The sequence below is a fragment of the Lathyrus oleraceus genome, chromosome 6 (genome assembly GCF_024323335.1).
Source record: "Lathyrus oleraceus cultivar Zhongwan6 chromosome 6, CAAS_Psat_ZW6_1.0, whole genome shotgun sequence".
Taxonomy (NCBI): Eukaryota; Viridiplantae; Streptophyta; class Magnoliopsida; order Fabales; family Fabaceae; genus Lathyrus; species Lathyrus oleraceus.
The window spans coordinates 278,287,659-278,308,823 of record NC_066584.1 but is presented as its reverse complement, the minus strand read 5'-3'; the positions used below and the strand labels follow the sequence as shown (position 1 = coordinate 278,308,823).

The 21,165-nt window shown below is 35.8% G+C and overlaps 2 protein-coding genes and 1 pseudogene across 2 annotated transcripts; 1 reads left to right on the top strand and 2 right to left on the bottom strand.

Moving 5' to 3' along the window:
* Positions 1–1,658: 1,658 nt before the first annotated feature.
* Positions 1,659–3,514, bottom strand: LOC127095164 (uncharacterized). Its single transcript, XM_051033894.1, has 3 exons — positions 3,212–3,514; positions 2,653–3,057; positions 1,659–1,778 (listed from the first exon to the last, which is right to left on the bottom strand). Exons 1-3 carry the CDS (start codon positions 3,512–3,514, stop codon positions 1,659–1,661), a joined length of 828 nt encoding a protein of 275 aa, XP_050889851.1.
* A 7,102-nt stretch (positions 3,515–10,616) lies between these two features.
* On the bottom strand, positions 10,617–15,765 carry LOC127091681 (casein kinase 1-like protein 10). Its single transcript, XM_051030364.1, has 14 exons — positions 15,312–15,765; positions 15,192–15,232; positions 14,504–14,573; positions 14,123–14,271; positions 13,941–14,036; positions 13,693–13,763; positions 13,261–13,322; positions 13,078–13,141; positions 12,914–12,998; positions 12,297–12,423; positions 12,134–12,207; positions 11,985–12,045; positions 11,600–11,733; positions 10,617–11,472 (listed from the first exon to the last, which is right to left on the bottom strand). Exons 1-14 carry the CDS (start codon positions 15,388–15,390, stop codon positions 11,188–11,190), a joined length of 1,398 nt encoding a protein of 465 aa, XP_050886321.1. The 5' UTR covers positions 15,391–15,765; the 3' UTR covers positions 10,617–11,187.
* A 1,556-nt stretch (positions 15,766–17,321) lies between these two features.
* Positions 17,322–18,928, top strand: LOC127095163 (uncharacterized; annotated as a pseudogene).
* Positions 18,929–21,165: the final 2,237 nt, after the last annotated feature.

The window sequence follows — 21,165 nt, the reverse complement described above, 5'->3', positions numbered from 1 at the left end:
TACCTTTGCCCTTTGCTCACTTGAGCTCATGTTTATGCAATTTGCCTTTTGCTCACTTGAGCACATTATTGTGTATATACTATTGCCTTGTGTTTGGTTTGTTTGTGTAAACCCTATGCAAATGGAGAAAGGACTTAGATTTAGGACCTTACCTATGCTAATGGAGTTTGAAGAACAACTAGGCCTCATGCCTTTAGAATGCTAAAATTGTCAAAGAGCAAATAGGCCTCATGCCTTTAGAATGCTTAATATTGAAGATGACATTGAAAGGATCCTAATTCTAAACTCACTCTTGTCCATTCTTTCTATTGCATTGTGGAACTTTTTGATTTGTGTGTTCTTGTGTACTAGGGATCCCAAACTTGAGTCAATTAGAAGAACCATTGTCATGGACATTTCAAGACAAGAGATACAAAAGCCAATTGGAAGATTCCTAGGAGCTTTGATTGAACATTTGCTTGATTGCTTGAGTTATTTGCTTATTGCTTGCTAAGTCCAAAGGAATGGAGCAACTTGGATCATCTTTATGATCTCAAGAAGGGAACTCCAAGTGGTTTTATTTCTCTTCCCTCATCTTTGCATGTTTAGGATCTAGCCATTCTCTTCTTCTCTCCACTCTAACCCAAGCCAACTTTTTGTGCAAACATTAACATTGTTTTCAAAATTAGAAACCTAGGCACTATGCCTTTGATTTTTCAAACTTCTTTTCATAACACTTATTTTGAATTGAATCTTAAGTCAACTTTGACCTTATTTTGTGAATATTTTTCATTTGTAAATACAACTCACTCAATTGTTCTTGTGGTTTCAATGGCCACTTTTGCCAAAGCTTTTCATAAACATTAGCTATTAGGTTTGAGTTATCCTAGAGGTTGATATAATACTCACCTATATCCTTAGTGATGGACTATAAGTCTTCCATGCTTATTATAGGGTTAACCCCTCACTAGCATGTTGAAGCTCTCCTCACATGGTGGATTTGTGGTTTTAGGTTGAGTTTTCTCCCTGTGATAACAAAAGACCTTAAGGCTTTTGACCAATCAATTCACCAACTTCTTTTGAGATTTTTACCCCGAACTACGAGGTTTTGATCCTATTCTTTTTTAAGATGGTACGTAGGCAATGGGTTCATCCATTCAAACACAAAATTGTAAATAACTTGTACATTCTTTTCTCATCTCCCCAATCATGTTTGCACCAATATTTTCACAAATACCAGCCTACCTTACAACATTGGTAAAAAGGGCTCCCTTAGAGTACTAAGGATGTTTTGGGTGCTTAAAACCTTCCCATTGCATAACCAACCCCCTTACCCAGATCCCTGACATTTTTATTAGTTTTTGATTTGATAAAATTTCTCGGTTTTTGTTCGCTTTCTAACCTTTCCTTTGGATAAATAGAAGTGCGGTGGCGACTCGAATTGTATGATTTACTTTTGATTTAGTCAATAAATCTAAAGGTAACGAATACCCCGTTACACATATCAGTATGTTATTGTTTCTTAATTTCTCACCACCTATGGCTCATCGACCTTCAATACTCCCCATCTTTCTTTGCTGTCTCTGGTACATCAATGTCTCTCGTGCCCCCGTCATGATGGCGTCTAGGACCTATCTCACATCAAACCCATCAAGGAAGATACTTTTATCAATGCATGTCTATGTAATCTCCACTATGCGATGACATTTAGACAAGGCATCCTCAACATGATCTAATTGTGCATGATCCTCCTCTGGTATCTCCTGATGAGCTGGTATCGATTGATCTCCTAGAGCAGCCTGCACCATATATAGATGTGACACCCAAAAGAACCACCTGATGTACCCGCCGACGTAGCTCTAGTCTCTATTAGATATGGTACTATGTGACTCATCCGGAACCAGACGACTCTTAGAATCATCAAACATGGCGTCCATATGTTTACATATCAAAGAAGGAGGAGAAGAGACAAGGGTGTCTAGGAATGGTCTGAGTGCAGCCGAACCGCCGCATCACGCACTTAGGCAGATGAGGAGCAGTGAGACATGATCTGTAAGCAAACCATTCAGAGTATAGCACTATATCGTCAAATGGATGCATCTCACGGTGATCGACATAACTATTGAAATATATGTCCTCGACAACCAAGTAGTCAAGATACACTCTGAATGACTCTATCACATGGTTTCCTCTGAGCGGGGAAAATGCAATAGTACAAGTCATATCCTTGGTGTAAGTTGGTACACCTTCCTAGTCGAAGATGCGTGGGAAATGCTAGAGGATCCAAGCCTGAAAAGTTTGGAGCACGCGAATTATCAATAATGGTATTGTAAAGATGAAATGGAAATGACACATAAACATTAAAAGACCAATAAATATTACCGTCTGTAGTGTGATGTTGCTTGACCTACTTTGTCTTCCACCTACAACCCTATGGTAACTTCAAGTACAAGTAGACCAAACAAGCGCCCCCTAGTTGTACTCATGGATCCGCTCGAAATCCTTGAAGTATCGTAGGTAAACGAAATTTGTATAAGTGGCACTATTGTCCATAAAAATCATAGTGCAATAAAATGTAGTAGGTATGCTCTTATAGAATACGCTCTATGGAACCCCACATGCTCGTCATCACCTCTAGCACACTCTTCTCTCTGGAGCTCATCAAATATATACCATTTTTAGGAATTCAAACCTAGCATGAGCCCCTCTAGTTCTCTCCATATTCATCAATGCAGTCTCTGGGTCAACTCCCAAATAGTCAACCATAAAATACAGTGCCTCGCCTTTGCTAATCCTCCCATGATCTAGAAGTTTCCCCCTGATTAGAAGATGCGGCAAACACGACACATCGTCGGGTGTGATAGACGTCTCACCAAGCAGGATATGAAATGACGAGGTTTCGATGTGCCATCTCTCCACAAATGCATTAAGCATCCGGTGGTTGACTGTAATATAACCAGTCATGCACAAGTCTTTCATCCCAAATAAGGACAAAGCTGCCTGAAACCAATCCTTATTCGACTGAGATAAGCCAGTAATCTTCCGCATGTGGTTAATAAATTTCAGCGAATCACGGTCCTGCAGAAAAATAAATCAACGTCAGAAACTTGTAATATAATAATTAACGTAAATTAAAAAGAATGAATCCAACTAATGTTACCTCTTTGTCTCATATATGTATGGGTAGTACGCTATGGGTACATAGGTAGTAGTAAAAACTCTACATGCCTACTCTTAATGCATGAGGTGGCTCTGACTCATCATCCTCAACAACCTCATCATACGGAGGTGGCACTGGCTCAACAACATCAGTAGCCAGAGGTGGCACTGGCTCAGAAGCATCATCTATCGAAGGTGGGTACCTTTGGTGCCTGAATAGGTGAAACCTAGTGCATGCAAAAGGATGGAGGGAGTGATGCGTCGGTAGGTGAAACTCGTCTCTATGGGAAGAAGATGATGATGAAGCATGATGAGAAGCATGATCCCCATAAGATGAGAAGCATGAGCCCCATAAGAGATGTCTTCGCATGGCCATAGCGAACACGAGCCTCCGAAACCTGACTCTTCTCCCGCCACACTTATGCATGTTATGCAATCCTCCTGTGCCTTAGTTTATCGTGTCTATCAGACATAACGCATGTAACTAAACCAGTTCATTAGTGCAAGAAAGCAACACTAAAGCAAGAAAATAAAAAATAAAATAGATTACTAATTTCCAGAGATGCATCTCCGGTTATTGGGAAACTTAAACGTTGAAATATTTTGGAGATGCATCTCCGGAATTTTCTGCAACTCTTCGGGTCCGTCAATGGCGGCAACGCAAACATATAAACCCCAAAAATAATGGTTTAATCATTACTTTCAGCCAACAAACGTATTTTATAGTATGTCTAAACTATCATTCATGCAATTTCTAATCATTTCTTACCTTAATAATCAATTTCTACTCATTTACACACACACAAAAAAATCAAAACATCAAAAAACTTACAAATTTAGAGTTTACTTCACACTTGAATGATGTCTCTGATGCACTTGATTTTGATTGAAGAACCTCTGAGTTTGGTTGTTTGATTTTGGATTTTGTTTATGCAAAACACTTTGAGAGAGTTTGAACAAACTTTTGAGTTTTTTTAGAAATGAGGAAGGAGAAGAGTTCTGACGCAATTTAAGCTCCAATATCTTCTGGTGATGCATCTCCAAAATAAGTTTGAAGATGCATCTCCGCATATTTTAACGTTAAGGCGGAATTGGGTGCGTCGGGAGATGCATCTTCGGAATCAAGAGGCAATTTAGTATTTTTCACGTGGTGCCTAAGTAATATAGGGTGCATTAAGAAATTCCCAAATAGAAAGGCTAAGATTCAGTGTATAATGTTTAATAAAAAAATGGAGTAATGGTATATTTAAAGTAGTGAGATAGGGGATAAAAGATACAACTATTTAATAGATAGGTAATTGAGGAAATAAATGATTTGGTGGTTGTATTGGAAAACGATTTGGTGATTGTATTTGAAAGTTTTAAAAAAAATAATGGGATTAAGTTGGGAAGGATTTCAAAAGTTGAATGAAAGTTAATAGGGGAGTTAATTAAAATTAGGCAAAATTACTCCAGGTGTCCTTTAAATTTTTTTTTGTAACGGGTTGGTTCTTAAGTTTTTTTTTGTAACAACTTGGTTCTTTAAGTTACCAAATGTGTGCACCGTTATCCTTTTTTAACATAGTGAATGCGCTAATTATGGATGCAATTATTTTGAGTGGTATGAAAATGATTAAATGCAATCAAAAATACAATAGTTACACATTTCCTAATGTTCAAAATGTGAAAAAAAAAGGATGTAGAAATCACCCTAAATGACCAAGTTATTACAAAAAATACTTAAAGGACCAATTTGTTACAAAAAAAATAACTTAAATAGTCTTTGGTTTAATTTTGCCTTAAAATTAACGAGGAGAATTAAAATGGGGTAGAGTACAAAAAGAATGAACATAAACGGGTAGAAACGGAAGAAACACATCGTTTCTACTTGTTTTAACGATGATCCCATCGAGCCTACTAAAATATGACTTTTCCCTCAGTTGAATTGCCAGGCTTATTAGAACTATAGAATTGGATGATCCTATGATTAGGATCACGATTCTGACTACCATGGAAAACATCACTATAACAAGCTCAACATGTAGAGCAATGAAGTCAAGATTTTGAGAAAAATTTCTCAAAGTAGCTACAAAAATATCTCTAAATATGCCTCTAGTGACAATTGTGCATGGGCTACCATGAGAAGCCTCATTAGTGTTACATTTGACCTAATAAGATTTAGTAACATTAGAAGACTTCCTTAATCTTAGGAGTATTATGAGGATTAACCTTAATCAGTGAAATACATAAGAGTTTAAAATTCCTCAAAAGAAGAAATGACAATATAGAGTGTCAATGAACCTGCCTTGATTCCTGCAAAACTAAAGAGTATCAGTGATACTAATAATTAAAACAAGAACCACATATTTGCATTATTTGAACCATCCTCTCACTATGACAAAAGAGATTTTAGGAAACACTCTTTTACCAACACTTATTTTTAAAAAGCGCTGCCAAAAAACATGAGAGGACGTTAGGATATTGGACTAAGGAGTCAAGTTAAGCTTCAACATGTCATCAAGCATATGCCAAATATCATGAGTAAGCCTATAAGAAAAGCGAGCACTAAAATAAGCATCTTGGTGGCATAAATCACACATAGATACCAAATGACATCCTCTAGCCCTAAGACTCATTAATAGGTAGCTTTTTAGGGGCAAGTCTCCAAAACATAAGAGATTGGGAATGGAATGTTAGGATGCTAAATGACTTTAGCTCAAGGAATGTGAGGACCATTAGGCTTCTAGAATAAGTAATCATCTTTGAAACTAATATTCCCAGAAGAACAGGGCTCACAAATAAGATGACCAAAATATCAAACAGACCTCTAGTGACAATTATGCATGGGCTACCATGAGAAGCCTCATTAGTGTTACATTTGACCTAATAAGATTTAGTAACATTAGAATACTTACTTATTCTTAAGAGTATTAGGAGGATTAACCTTAATCAGTGAAATACGTAAGAATTTAAAATTCCTCAAAAGAAGAAATGACAATATAGAGTCTCAACGAACCTGCCTTGATTCCTGCAAAACCAAAGAGTATCAATGATACTAATAATTAAAACAAGAACCACATCTTTGCATTATTTGAACCATCCTCTCACTACGCCAAAAGAGATTTTAGGCAACACTCTTTTACCAACACTTATTTTTAAAAAGCGCTGCCAAAAAACATTAGAGGGCGTTAGGATATGGGACTAATGAGTCAAGTTAAGCTTCAACATGTCATCAAGCATATGCCAAATATCATGAGTAAGCCTATAAGAAAAGCGAGCACTAAAATAAGTATCTTGGTGGCATAAATCACACATAGAGACCAAATGACATCCTCTAGCTCTAAGACTCATTAATAGGTAGTGTTTTAGGGGCAAGTCTCCAAAACATAAGAGATTGGGAATGGAATGTTAGGATGCTAAATGACTTTAGCTCAAGGAATGTGAGGACCATTAGGCTTGTAGAATAAGTAAGCATCTTTGAAACTAATATTCCCAGAAGAAGAGGGCTCACAAATAAGATGACCAAAATATCAAACAAAGGAAAAATCTTGCTTAATAAGTTATTCATGATGGGATATGATTGAGAAATGGAGTTTGGAATTCTCTAATTGCTATAATGAATGAAGAGATTAACTGTAACATTCATATGATCATGTCTCATACGGTCAATCTACAACGTAAGGATAAAAGGTTCATATAACCAATTTTTTAATCTGGAAAATGATAATTTTACCATCACATATATGCTAGTGTGCCACTTGTTATACTTATCAACAAATTGCAATTAAGGTTTGAAACTTAACTAAATGTAGGAGACAATGTGATATTTGACACAACCATACATTCTCATAGTTATGACTCTCAACAAATGAGTTTAATGCTCATTTGAGGTCTTTTAGACTATGTTAGGATTGATGAAACATAGCAGAGTGGAGCAGAAAGGAACATAACATAGTGGAATGGAGCAGAGCGGAATGGAATATAGATCCCACTCCATTATTTGGAAGTACTTCAATAATATAAATTGCGGATTCTGCAATCTGCACAGTGGTGACGGGCGTCACCGGTGTGACAGACCAACTGCCATGCATCTGGGAGAGATAACGAGCGTCAACTTGATGACAGAGAGACCAGCATGGTCTCCGAGACGGGATTCTTACCCATGCATCACATGGTGACGGGTTTGTGAGAAAGAGAGATGGTGATGGATGGGGTGATGATCGTCATCCTGGTGACGGGTAGACTGTTAGCCTCTGAAGTTGACCGATTATGAGCAATTGACTAGATTTTTCAAATAATTTCTGATGGCAGTGACTGTTTACTGTTGATTGTTGTTGTTTGGTGTGTTTGGTGAGTAAAGTCAGTATGTTGGTGTTGTATGAATAAAATGAGTGTTGTATCGAGCTATATGACATGTTCAAAGCTGAGTCGAAAGGTAATCGAGTTGAAAATTAGAGTATGCTTGGTGACTATAAAATTCTCGAATAAAAGTGAAAGAGTCATATACGAGCTATGGTAAGTCAACGAGATGATTCGTTAGTGTATTGATGTAAAATATTATCGGTGAGCATTGTGTGAGTGATGACATGATTATTTATGTTATGTTGAGTTATCATTGCATTGTGTGTTGTATTATGGCGAGGTATGTGGTTCATATAAGAATCGCTTGTGATGATTATTGCATTATATTATTGTGCTATGTTATATATCATATACATCACAAATAAGTAATTGATGATTATTGGTGATGGCATTAAATTAGTAATATAACTCTGATGTCCAATATTGGTGATGGGATTGATCAATAACATAACTCTGGCATCCAAATTTGTAAGTAGATTGGTACCACGTGCATTTGGTGATTAGATGGTGAGTGCATTGCATATACATTTACACGTATGATTGATGATGGTTGTGAATGATATATATAAATATGTTGGTATTTGGTGACGGTTGTGAATGATATGAATATGTTGATGTTGAGTGTGCTATCCTTTATTGCCTTATACATCCTAACATTTTTGAAGGTATTCTCACCTCCTAGTTATTTTGTTGTGGTGTTTTGTACTATCGTGATAAAGATACTCAAGTAAAGGAGCACTAGTTGCTGATGAGCTGGAGGATGACATTGAGGCTTCTTGGTCTATTTACCGTTTCTTTGAGTTGTTTAGTTTTGATGTCGATCTGATATGTAACACTGGGGACGAACTATTTTGTTATGTGTCGTGCTTCTCTTTGATATGTTTTTGAATTATTTCATTAATTGTTGGTGTTGAGACAAATAAATATTTTCCTTAAGATTTTGATGTTTTATTTCGTTGCTTCAATGTTATATTTTTTGAGTAAAATGTTTGGTGATGAATATGTAATACCCTATTTGAGAAATTTAATTTAATTACTTTATAAATAAAGAGTTGGAATTTTAGGATATTACACCTCGTGCTTAAGGGACTGTGTAGTGTTATATTTGTGAGGGTTCCCAACAAGGGTGACTCTTAGATCTCCACTCGAAGCGATGTCGCCTAGGCGATATCCCCACAGATCATCGGGGCTCGCCCTGAGGATTGATGATGTGTGTTGTGACGTTATCTCCCTTTATTTATGTAAGAGGGAGTTTCACCACGAATCCCTGAGAAATATGTATTCAAAAGTCTCCCCTAATCATAGGGGTGGGGGTGAGGGGAGGGGGATGGCAATTTACGCCCTTAAGGGTTTCCCAAACCCTAAGCCTAAAAAAAATTTTATAAATACTTTTCCCCAATAAGAGAAGGAGAGATGAATTCATACGCTTATACCTAAACATCACATAAATACACATAGCCTCTCACCTCACGTGAGCATGTCCTATAAACCAGCATAAACACCACCATACATGGCTTATCGTCGTCGTAAGTAAACCCTAACCACCATGCATCGTAATATACGTACTAAGACATTTAAGTTCTTGTCCTTACAGGGGTAACATGCACACTTTTACTTTTTAACCAGTACACAATCCAAATTTTATTGACTTTCTAACTTTCTCTCCCCGATGACTTAATCGTCCTACATATGTTCTTTACCATGCTCTTGCATCTTCACTATAATTCTCTTTTCAGCGATCAATTGCATGAGGCAATGGACAATCAAGTTTCAACTTCACGTGTAGGAGAACCATGTAAATAAAATATATCAAGTTAGTGGTGAAGAACTGGATAAAATCTGTAGAAGAATAATTAGGGATGGAAATATGTCAGGCGAACTAACAGAAGCCTACGACCTAGTTTACACAGGCCCAAGTCAAGCCATACTTTTTTAAAAATAGAAAATACCCAAATTTTTTATAAGTCTATTTAATTAAAAGGCACCTTATTAGACCATAAAAAAACCTTTCAAACCTTTTAGATTGACCTACGTAAATAAATATAAATTATTTAATATTATTATATATTATATTGTACTTTGAATGAAAATATAAAATTAAAACTTAATTATCTTGAAGAACTTATGAAAATATACTGAAAACACCGTATAAACAGTGTCATAAATTATTTTCATAAATTTTTCTAAATAAATAGTATCAAAAACTTTTAGTATCATTGATTTTTTAGTTGTTTAATCTATATAAACATTAATTTAATTGCTTATTTATATGTTCAAATGAAATCGACTTTTAAATAGGTTAACAAACTAAAACTTTGGAAAAGGCCAAACTCAAACTAAAAACAAGTCTATGGCAAATTATAGTTCAGACTTAAGCTTTAATATATTTAAGAGACCATACTCAAGTTTGACAAAGTCTAACTCAATCCAACCTATTCTCAGTCCTAAGAATTATTTTGATATATTTAACAGACCATACTCAAGTTTGACAAAATCTAACACAACAATCCTATTTAAGGAGATGTTTAAATAACTATCAGATTTTTTAATGAAAAATATCTAGTATATCAGATATTTAAAATTCTAATAAAAATGAAACACATAATGGATATTTAGAAAATTTCGGTGAAAACTCAAATCAGATTTTTAAAATCTAGTAAACTTCGAGTAAAAATGCATATTTTTCTGTTTGGATTAGTAAAAAAATCTACCAGATGTTTTAATAACATTACCAAATTTCATCATTTTGGGAGGTGTCAAGTAAATTCTAAGGAGATTCTTTCAAACTTGGTACAAGTATGTTTACATAAGATTTGAGAACATGATAAGGTAATTAAAGATGATTTGGTCAGTTTTAGAATTTTGAAACTTATGGTGTCACTTGAAATTATGTGGGTGGAACTATAAGCTTTCCTGTCTTTTTACCTTAGTATTGGACATACTTGCAAACACATTCAAGAACCAACACCTAGATGCATACCTTTTTGCAGACGAAAGTATATTGCAACGACAGGAAAATAAATGAGAAGTTTGAAACTTGGAGAAAATCTTTAATAACCATATAGCTTAATGCAATATGTATGGAACATATGTTTAGAAAATGGCAAAACACACCTAACTAAACAATAATACAGAAATTATGAATCACTTTTAATATCAATTACTAGATAATTAGCATTATCTTTAAAAAAAGTACAACTTCATAGCTGCCTGCAAAAACTTTAAACCTAAGGAGGCTCCAAACAATTTAGAAATTGAACAAAAGTTTGTTTCCACTTGTGCACTGATGTCATGTTTTTTGCCAATAAAAATGAGGAGCCACCCACTACTAGAATGGTTCCAATGATGCAATGGAATGGTGCAAAAACTTGTAAAGCATATTAGACTTGGAAGTTTTTTTTCCTTTGTCCAACAGAAAAACATGTAGAGTGTGTCTATTTATTACAAGTAGGTATCTCTCATGTATATAAACAAATTCCTAAAGATGGAAACTCTTCATGAATGGAACAATGCTTAGATAATCATGGAAGAACATCTGAAGAAGCATGAGGGAGGGGTCTGTCAAAGCTTCATTGAGAAATTTCAATTAGCTTTTGGAATTGAATGGACCCCAACACAGGACGGAAATATACGGAGTAAAACGAACAGGCGTGAAGGGCGGATGTCTCAATAAAAGGATAAGACAATGCAACCATAGACAGTTTTCGCTCATTTCCTTTTACCTGTACCAATTGACAGGAGCTCAAAGCTCTTGAGTGTATCATCGCGGCTACCTCGTGTCCCTGCGGTGGCAGCACGGGTGAAGGATGATTTGGATTCAAAACCTGGTTGAACCCTCTGAGTAGAAGATAAACGACTACTACTCGAGACCAGTCTGCTAGACCGGCCTTCACTAGGCTCCCCGGAAGAGCTTGGTCTGCTGCTTGATATCATAGGCCTTTTTGAAGAACTGCCATTACGAGTTGAACTGCGAGCCCTGTCAGAATCAGGTTGCTGCAAAGATTTTGTGTTGGGCAACAAAAGATTTTTAGAAGTCGTTCACTATTTAGAAAAAATTGAGCCAAAAAACAAAACAAAAGACAAATCATACAAAAATAAAATGATGTGAAGAGACACTAACCACATCTTTAGGAGATGGCATATTATCTAAAGACCTATGCTTGGAAAGATCCTTATGCAGTCCATGCCCAGAACCATTCCTTCTTGAAAATGCCCCCACTGCACCTGATAATCTATCTCGAATCTCTTGTCCAACTAAAATAAAAGGTATTAGGAGTTAGCCTATGATGAAAGTCTTTTCAAAAAGACTAACTTTGAAGTCTATCGTACAAACGTCCAAATTATTTAAACAATCGGATATAACACTTAATCTCAAACCTGAAATGAGAATAAAAACTACAAGACTAATGAATCCATGAGAAATCAAAACCATTTATCAAATTATCAGATAGCAGTGAAATGCTTCAGAAATGAAACAGATTCCAGAACTTGCGATAGGAATAAACCTGAAGGTCGTTCTAATCGCTCTCCAGATGGTGCTGGGTTTAAGGCTGGTTTCACACTCGGCTGTTGAAAATGCAACGTAAAATTAAATCAGCGAGAACAAGAATCATTACTTATAGATGAAGATGAACTATCTATAAGAAGTACTCACCCGTGTTCTAGAGCTGGATCCGATTTGTGGATACTTCAATATAGTCCAATCAAATATATAGTCAAACTGATAACCTGAAAAAGTGCCATTTCCAATAAGGTACTTTCAAAGCTTTGGAACAACTTCCAACTGAGGAAAATAAAGCTTATGATTCCAAGATAACCTTCTCTAATGAACAGGTCCCGAAAGAGCCTCTTAAGATATGAATAATCAGGTTTATCTTCAAACCGCAATGATCGGCAATAGTGGAAGTATGATGTGAATTCTGTTGGGTGTAACTTGCACAAGACCTGTTTAAGAAATCCATACTGTAAATTCTTTGCAAATTGCAACAGATAAAATTTGAAGAAATATAATTAATTGATTAGTCTGCTGCTCAATCAACTTATGGTGCTTAAAAAGAAATTGTCCGCATGATGCAGAAAACTGAAATAACCAAAAAAAAACATGATTCTATCCAACTTGTTAATCTCAAGATCTTTCCTAATAGTATCTCTTATGATTTTTCTAAGTCTTTCCCCTACCTCTAGTTGTTTGACTACCCTCCATTTGATCTGCTCTTACTACAAAGTCTACAGATCCTCTCTCTATATACCCAAACTACCTAAGCCTATTTTCCACCAACACTCTCTAATATTGTCAATTTCTAATCTTATCTCGTCTAGTCTTACCACACATCCAATGCAACACCCTCATCTCTACTACACTAAATAACCAATGATCAAGATAATCGAAAAAGAATATTTTCATGAAAAGTTTCTTGCAAGGAAATACTTGTACCTCTATTGGAGTAAGCATCTTCTTTTCACTTATCTTGTCATATTTCTGCTTTTTAGTACCAGCTTTCAAGCCTTGCCATGGAAGACTGGAAAGAAATGCTACCAAGTTAGAAAGTAGAATTACGAGGACAATGAAAGAAGTAAGAATATCGGCGTCCAACAAACCTTCCTCTCAAAAAGTACATTAGTACATAACCAAGTGATTCTAGATCATCTCTTCTGCTTTGTTCTACAAGATAATCAAAACAAGGGATGTAAATGTACAACCAATTTATTTAAACAAGAACATGAAAAGAAAAGAAAAAATCAGCTTATTCATGAGTATCTGAAACAAATTGTCTCACTCACCAACTCCAAGATGAGTATTAACACTTGCATATCGAGCAGTTCCGGTGAGGTTCTTGTTTTCCCTATTGAAAGAAAAATAGTGCAACCATTCATGCAACAACAGTGGAAGAATGTGTATGACAATAATTATTGTTTTAATTTGTATAGAAAATGAAGAAATGTAATTATATAAGTAACTACGGCATGTTAGAAAAAGTCGATATATCCGTTATGCCACATTCATTGGCACATAAGTCAATGAAAATCTGGCTTTGAAGTTGAAACAAATGTAAAGAATGAAAATCGATATAAGGGAAGCAACACTTAACAGCAGTAAACTTCCAAAATAGCAAAAACAAAAAGGGATGCAATACAAAGGAAGTGCCAAAAATAAAAAATAAAATTATAAAAAAAACTTGCAAACTTAAAGGTAGCTGTAGAGAGATGAGGTACTTGTATGGTATATGCTTATGTGTCTGAAGATCACGATACTTTTTTGCAAGACCGTAGTCAATAATGTATACCTGTAACAATTACAAGAAAACCAGGAAATTTGGCATAGGAAGCATAAGAACACAAAATATCTTAGTGAATAGGATTAAAACAGTGTTGCCCGTTCAAACAACGGCTTAGTCATGCTTAAACTTCCTAGCAGATACCCCTGAATTACAATAAATACAGGAAAGTTACAGATTACATACCTGATTTGCCTTGCGGCCTAAACCCATTAAAAAGTTGTCAGGCTTTATATCACGATGCAGAAAGCCCCTAGAGTGCATATACTCAACTCTGTTTATCTAGGTAAAATGGTAAACCGTGTTGAGGTAAACTTAGCTGTCAGTTAAAAAATATGGATTTTTTTTATAAATATAGCTGCACTTACTAGTTGATCTGCAAGCATCAACACTGTTTTCAGAGAGAATTTTCTACTGCAATAGTTAAATAAGTCTTCGAGACTGGGTCCAAGAAGGTCGATAGCCATGACATTGTAGTCTCCCTCGACTCCAGACCACTTTATATGAGGTATGCCGGCTTCAAACAAAAATAAATACATTAATCAGATCCATATTGTCAATTGTAAATTGCAGAATACAGCGATTTGTTCAACTCCACTACAGTATATCCCTATAGCCACTATTTAACAACATTGAATCAAATAAACTCAAACTATGAAATTTGGTTCGTGAAAGTAAACAGAAGCAGATCTTGGCTGTATGAAAAGAAATTGAAAAGGTATACATTAGGAAGGAAGAAGAAAACTTACTTCCTCCTTGAAGAAGCATATACAATTTGGATTCATAGAGAAGTTGAGGATGCTTTGTCTTCACAGGTTCCTAAGAAGAAGCCAATGAAAATATAGAGAAAATTATTGGCATGCGTAGTAAGCTATGCTCTCTAAAACAGAGTCTATGGTCACCAACAAATAACAATCATAAAGCACAAAACCAACATTTGCAGATTATAAAGCAACCTAGTTTTGAGACAGCATCATAGGCTAATAGCATGCCTAATAGAAGTATGTAAATTTTGAAGCAAGGAATAATTCGTCAAACTATAGATTGAAGCTCAAGAAGTGAATAGGGTCGAAGTCGAATAAATGACACAAGAGTTTGTAAGGCTTGGAGTCTTAAGATTGAGTGTGAGTTGCCTTCGGTTTCAATTTTCAGAAAAAGACAACTAGGCCAAATGATGGGTTAGCCCATTCCCAACAATGCCATAATCAATCATAATGGATAACAGTACTATAATATTCTACCCAAACCCTACATACGGTAAACCAACTAGTAAGCAACTACTAACACAATTTAAGTGGAAAATATACCATAAGTTCACTACAACAACAACACAATGCATCACACACAAACTATTGAATAGAAAAAAAAAACAATACCAACATGAATCATAAAAATTCCAATACATGCAACATGAGAGTCCATAACAACTTTACTCACCAGCTTAACAGCCACTTCCTCTTGAGTTTGCACATTAACACCTGAAAAAACAAACAAAATTGTTCACGGAAAACATACAATGATAAAAAGCAATTAAAAAAAAAAGGATAAACCGCATACCCAAATAAAGCTCTCCAAATGATCCACTCCCAATTTTCCTCCCAAGTTTGAATTTTCCACCGATAACAAGATCCATCATAAGAAACCAAATAAAACACAGCCCCAAAGTTGAGAAAAACAAAAAATGAAGTTTGGATGAAAACAGGATGAATAACGAAGAATCTACACAGCACCCATGACTGGTCGAATCGAATCTGGTTGGTGAAAAGAAACCCCAATCAGTTGGTTCAAGTCCAGTAAAGAAATTGAGTGGAAACGCGAAAACAGTGAAGGTGGAAAGGGAATCTAATGGGTGCAATTGAAGAGAGAGAGAGAGAGAGAGAGGAGTGATGAGTATGGATTGTTTTGGGGAGTGATGAGTTGGATCTGTGAAGAAAAATGGTAGAGATTTTGTTGGGAAGAAAAAGGATGAGAAAGATAGTGAATGATTGTATAGTATGTACGATTATCAAATCATTATAAGTTTTTTTTTTCTTGCATCATTATAAAACTATTCTTATATTGTTAATTAACTAACGCTATCTTTTTTATTTATACTAAATATACTAAATAAAATTTATGTAATGCAAATTAATAGTAAAAAAAATTTGATTTTTATTTTAAAAATTTATAAAGTAATCCAAATGGGTGATGGTGATGAATCGATGATGTAAAACTTTTTATACTGACAAGTAATTAATCTCATAAATTATTCGTTTAATCTTTTATATATAAGGCAGTTATTTTAGAATAGAAAGTAAACTTTTAGAATTTTTTGTACTTTTTCTTATTATAAATTTGAATAAATTTTACATATAAGGCAGTTATTAAATCCTTTCACATATTTAAAAAAATAAATTCAAATAAATTTAATAAAATTTATTATTTTATTTATTAATATTCCAAAAATATTATTTGTAAGACTAAATTTAAATTTTAAAGCTTGCATATTTGTAAGACTAAATATTATTTGTAAGACTAAATTTAAAATTTGCATATTTATAAGACTTAAAATATCACATTTTGAAATTTAAATATTATTTGTATATTTGTAAGACTAAATTTAAAATTTAAAATACAACATAAATATTAAATTATCTTTTGGATATAATCTAAAACTCGCACTTTATATATCTTTTATAAATAATGTAGCTATTTTAAAATAAATAGTAAAATTTAAATAAAAAAATGTGCTCTCTTTTATTATAAGTTTAACTTGCATATTCCTAAGACTAAAATAAAATATATTATAAATATTAAATAACTTATTTTATTTTTTTACAAAGAAAACAGTTAATTTTAATAGAGAATTCTTATAATAATCACTTGTGATCTTTCTCCACGTATTTAAAATAATAATTAATAAATTTATTTTATTTATTAATCTTAAAAGAATACCATCTATTTATAATATTTTATGTTATATTTTAATTTGATATTAAAAATATGTAAATTATGTCTTTATGCTTATTAAATTTAATTGAACTTGTGAAAGAAATTATGAATGTTTATAATAATATAATGATAGGGATGATTATCAGATGAATTTTGGCAGAATACTTCAATTATTTATATTTTTCAATATTTTATTTGTTCTTCGTATTTTTTTTTTGTCAAAATATTTTTATCTCTTCATGTTACTTGACCCAAGTAAGGTCTATTAATCTTTAAAAGTATCATTTACATTTCTCTGTCGCTACAATTGGACTGTAACATTACTTGGAATGAATAAAAATAGCAAGAAAATCAAACTCAAATGAGTGAATACTACTTGACAAAATATGTATTGTATAAAATAGTAACGCATTCAATTTTATAATGCACGTAAAGTATCCTTTGCTTGGGAGGGTTCACCATACTATTTGCCATTGATTCATTGTATTGTAGAATAGGCTTTCAATAAAATAAGGCATATCATGAACATACTGCAATGAGCAAAAGAACATGAACACAATGTTGCTGACACAAACAAATATTTCAATTGCATTATTTTGACATTTCTATTGGTAAACAGCGACAACTCGGTCGGATATGGTGAAAGTCAACAAGACCAGCGGTCAGTTTAACTCCTAATGCTTTTTGAGTTTCATGGGATCTCTTAAAACAAACACTTAATTGATAAAATATAATATTTTGTTATAATTAGTCATAATTAATTTCTTATAATTATGTTGTATCATAATTAGATAGTTGATCAAATGTTACATATTGATGTATATATATTTTATTCAGATCAATGAGAAGGACATGATTTCCATTATCTTACATGGTATCAATCCTAACCGATCTCTCTCTCTAAAAAAAATGCAGAAACGCGTTTCTTCTTCTCCCTCATTCAGTCCGCTGCCGCATGCTTCTTCTCCCTCCTTGAAGTCTGCTGCCGCAACAGGACTACCGTACTTTGTACCGCCGTCGCCGAACACGAGAACCACCATATTCTCTCGCCTTCCGCCTTTGTTCGCGCCGCCGCCGTCGCACCTGGAGCCATGTCTAAATCAGACCATTCAGAACACAGTGACGCCGATACCCGCAAAGTCGCCGCTGATACTGGTGATTCCGGTCAACCCAAGAACACCACGTTTCGAGGTTCCAAATCGGAGTTTCATCCCGCACTTGCCGTCTCCATTATTAGGAACCACATTCATATTATTTTTGAGATGGAAAAAGATCAATATGGTACTTGGGCCGAACTTTTCCGCATCCATGCTCGCTCACATCGAGTCCTGCATCACATCGTTCCATCTATCGGAAAAGAGTCACCAGCCATTACTGACGCCAACCATGAACAATGGTCCACTCTTGATGTCACCGTTCTTCAGTGGATTTATTCCACTATTTCTACCGATTTGCTGACCACTATTCTAGAACCCAACTCCATTGCAATGGAAGCATGGAATCACTTGGAAGATATTTTTCAGGATAACTAAAATGCTCGAGCTGTCACTCTTGAGCAAGAGTTTTCTAACACTCGTATGAAGGATTTGCTCAATGTCTCAACTTACTGTTAGCGTCTTAAGATGCTTTCTGATCAGTTGAGAAATGTCGGCTCCCCTGTCAATAATCATCGTCTGGTCCTTCAGCTGATCTCTGGTCTCCCAAAAGCTTACCGCAGCGTTGCTACTTTGATTCGACAGAGCAACCCTCTTCCAGCATTCTATCAAGCTCGTTCCATGCTCATTTTGGAAGAAGCTGGTATGGCTAAGATGGCAAACACAGGCTCTCATGCTGCTATGCACACCACTCAGCCGAAACTTACTGAAGACACCTCTCAGCGTGGCAACCGCCGCCCCGACAACCGTTCTCGCTCCCGTGGCAACCAGGGTCGCGGAGGGGGACGTGGTAACCGCAGTGCACCTCAGTCTGGAGCTCCCAGCGCTCCCTCACCTTGGTCCGCTCCTCCTTGGCAACAACAACAGCAGTACTCAACCTGGCAACCATGGGGTTGGACTCCACCACCATGGACTATGCCACCGTGTCCGTATCCCACCTCTCAGTGGACATGCCCTGCCGGTCCTCCTAAGCAGCCAGGCATTCTAGGACAGCGCCCTCAGGTGTATGCAACATCCACCTCATCTCAGATACCGACAGACATTGAGACTGCAATGCACACCATGTCACTTCACACTCCTGACAATTAGTGGTACATGGACACGGGCGCAACATCTCACACAGCCGCATCACAAGGTAATATCTCGTCTTATTTTCTAGAAAGTCATTGTAGGCAGTGGCCATGGAATTCCAATTCACGACACCGAACACACACAAATAACCACATCTCACCAACCTCTTCACCTTAACCATGTCCTGTATGCCCCGAAAATTATTAAAAAATTAATTTCTGTGAGACGACTCACCACTGACAACAATGTTTATGTTTCCTTTGATCCTTTTGGTTTTACTGTCTCTAATTTTCAGACGGGGATCACCCTTCTCAGATGTGACAATCATGGAGATCTTTATCCAGTTACCACTCCTTCCAGTTTTGCCGGTCTCACATCCAGTCTTCGGCATAGTCGTCTTGGTCATCCTGGCGTGTCTGTTTTGAATTCCCTTCGCAAAAATAAGTTCATATGTTGTGAACCTTTTAATTCTTCTGTCTTTTGTGACTATTGTGTTTTAGGAAAACAGGTTAAATTGCCATTTTTTGATTCTCAAACTACGACTTTGATGTCTTTTGACATTTTACATAGTGATTTATGGACGTCTCCAATTTTAAGTTCTGTTGGTCATAAATATTATGTCTTATTCTTAGATGATTTTACAAACTTCTTGTGGATTTTTCCTATTAGCAGAAAATCTCATGTGTTTGAAACGTTCAAGTCACTTACTCAACTCATTCAAACTCAATTTTTGCAAAAAGTCAAAACATTTCAATGTGATAATGGTGGTGAATATAATAATGAGCCTTTTCAAAAATATTGCACTGATCATGGTCTAGTCTTTCGTTTCTCTTGTCCCCACACATCCTCACAAAATGGGAAAGCGGAACGCAAAATAAGAACCATTAATAATATGATACGCACTATGTTAGCTCATTCTTTTATCCCCCCTCGTTTTGGCATCATACTCTCCACATGGCAACTTACCTGTTAAATATTATTCCCTATAAAACACTTCATAATCAATCACCAAAACAACTCATGTATCATCGTGATCCCACCTACACACATCTTAGAATCTTTGGTTGTCTATGTTATCCATTATTCCCGTCATCTACCATTCGTAAGTTACAACCCCGCTCTACTCCGTGTGTCTTCTTGGGTTATTCGCCGAATTATAGAGGTTATAAGTGTTTTGATTTCTCTAATAGAAAATTAATAATTTCGAGGCATGTTATCTTTGATGAAACTCAATTTCCCTTCACCAAGATACACTCCCCTTCACCTCACTCTTATCAATTCCTAGATGATGACCTTCACCCCTACCTTATACATCAGTGGCAAAATCAAATTTCACCACCTGTTGCACATAACCAACTAACACCCACAATCCCAGTTGACCAACCACTACCATCAATAAACCAACAATCATCATCTCCTACCTCTTCGATCAACACACCCATTATAATAAACTCTCCATCACCATCATCAATTCAACCGCATCCACCTCCACCTACACGAACCATCACCACCCGAAGCATGAAAGGCATTGTCAAACCCCGCACAATATTTAACTTATCAATCTCTCACTCTGACCACACCGTCTCTCCCATTCCTAAAAACCCCAAACTAGCCTTATCAGACCCAAATTGAAAATCCGCAATGCAATCTGAATTTGATGCTCTTATTCGAAATAAGACATGGGATTTAGTTCCTCGTCCTTGTGATGCTAATCTTATTCGATATATGTGGATTTTTAGGCATAAGAAAAATTCGGATGACTCCTTTGAGCGTTATAAGGCTCGTCTTGTAGGTGATGGAAGATCATAGGTTGCAGGTGTGGATTGTGATGAGACTTTTAGCCCCGTGGTGAAACCCGCTACCATTCAAACAGTGCTTACCATTGCTCTCTCCAAATCCTGGCCCATTCATCAACTGGATATCCAGAATGCCTTTTTACATGGTGATCTTCATGAGATTGTTTACATGCATCAGCCATTGGGTTTCCGCGACCTTCGTCATCCAGATTATGTATGTCGGTTGAAGAAGTCATTGTATGGTCTCAAGCAAGCGCCTAGGGCATGGTACCAACGTTTTGCTGACTATGTCGCCACCATTGGCTTTCGCCATAGCACATCAGACCACTCTCTCTTCATATATCGACAAGGTTTAGACATGGCCTACATTCTGTTGTATGTAGACGACATCATCCTCATCACCTCCACTCAGGTCCTTCGCCAATCAATCATGTCACTCTTAGCATCTGAGTTTGCAAT

What these genes read in the sequence shown, in the direction of transcription:
- LOC127095164 (XM_051033894.1), bottom strand. Translation starts at nt 3,514, where the DNA reads ATGGCCATGCGAAGACATCTCTTATGGGGCTCATGCTTCTCATCTTAT. An exon ending in AGCCACCTCATGCATTAAGA is followed by an intron (nt 3,058 to 3,211) that starts GTAGGCATGTAG and finishes ATTTTTCTGCAG; the next exon opens with GACCGTGATTCGCTGAAATT. An exon ending in GGTTTGAATTCCTAAAAATG is followed by an intron (nt 1,779 to 2,652) that starts GTATATATTTGA and finishes TATATGGTGCAG; the next exon opens with GCTGCTCTAGGAGATCAATC.
- LOC127091681 (XM_051030364.1), bottom strand. Translation starts at nt 15,390, where the DNA reads ATGATGGATCTTGTTATCGGTGGAAAATTCAAACTTGGGAGGAAAATT. An exon ending in TATGCTTCTTCAAGGAGGAA is followed by an intron (nt 14,272 to 14,503) that starts GTAAGTTTTCTT and finishes TTTTGTTTGAAG; the next exon opens with CCGGCATACCTCATATAAAG. An exon ending in GATCCAGCTCTAGAACACGG is followed by an intron (nt 12,046 to 12,133) that starts GTGAGTACTTCT and finishes CATTTTCAACAG; the next exon opens with CCGAGTGTGAAACCAGCCTT.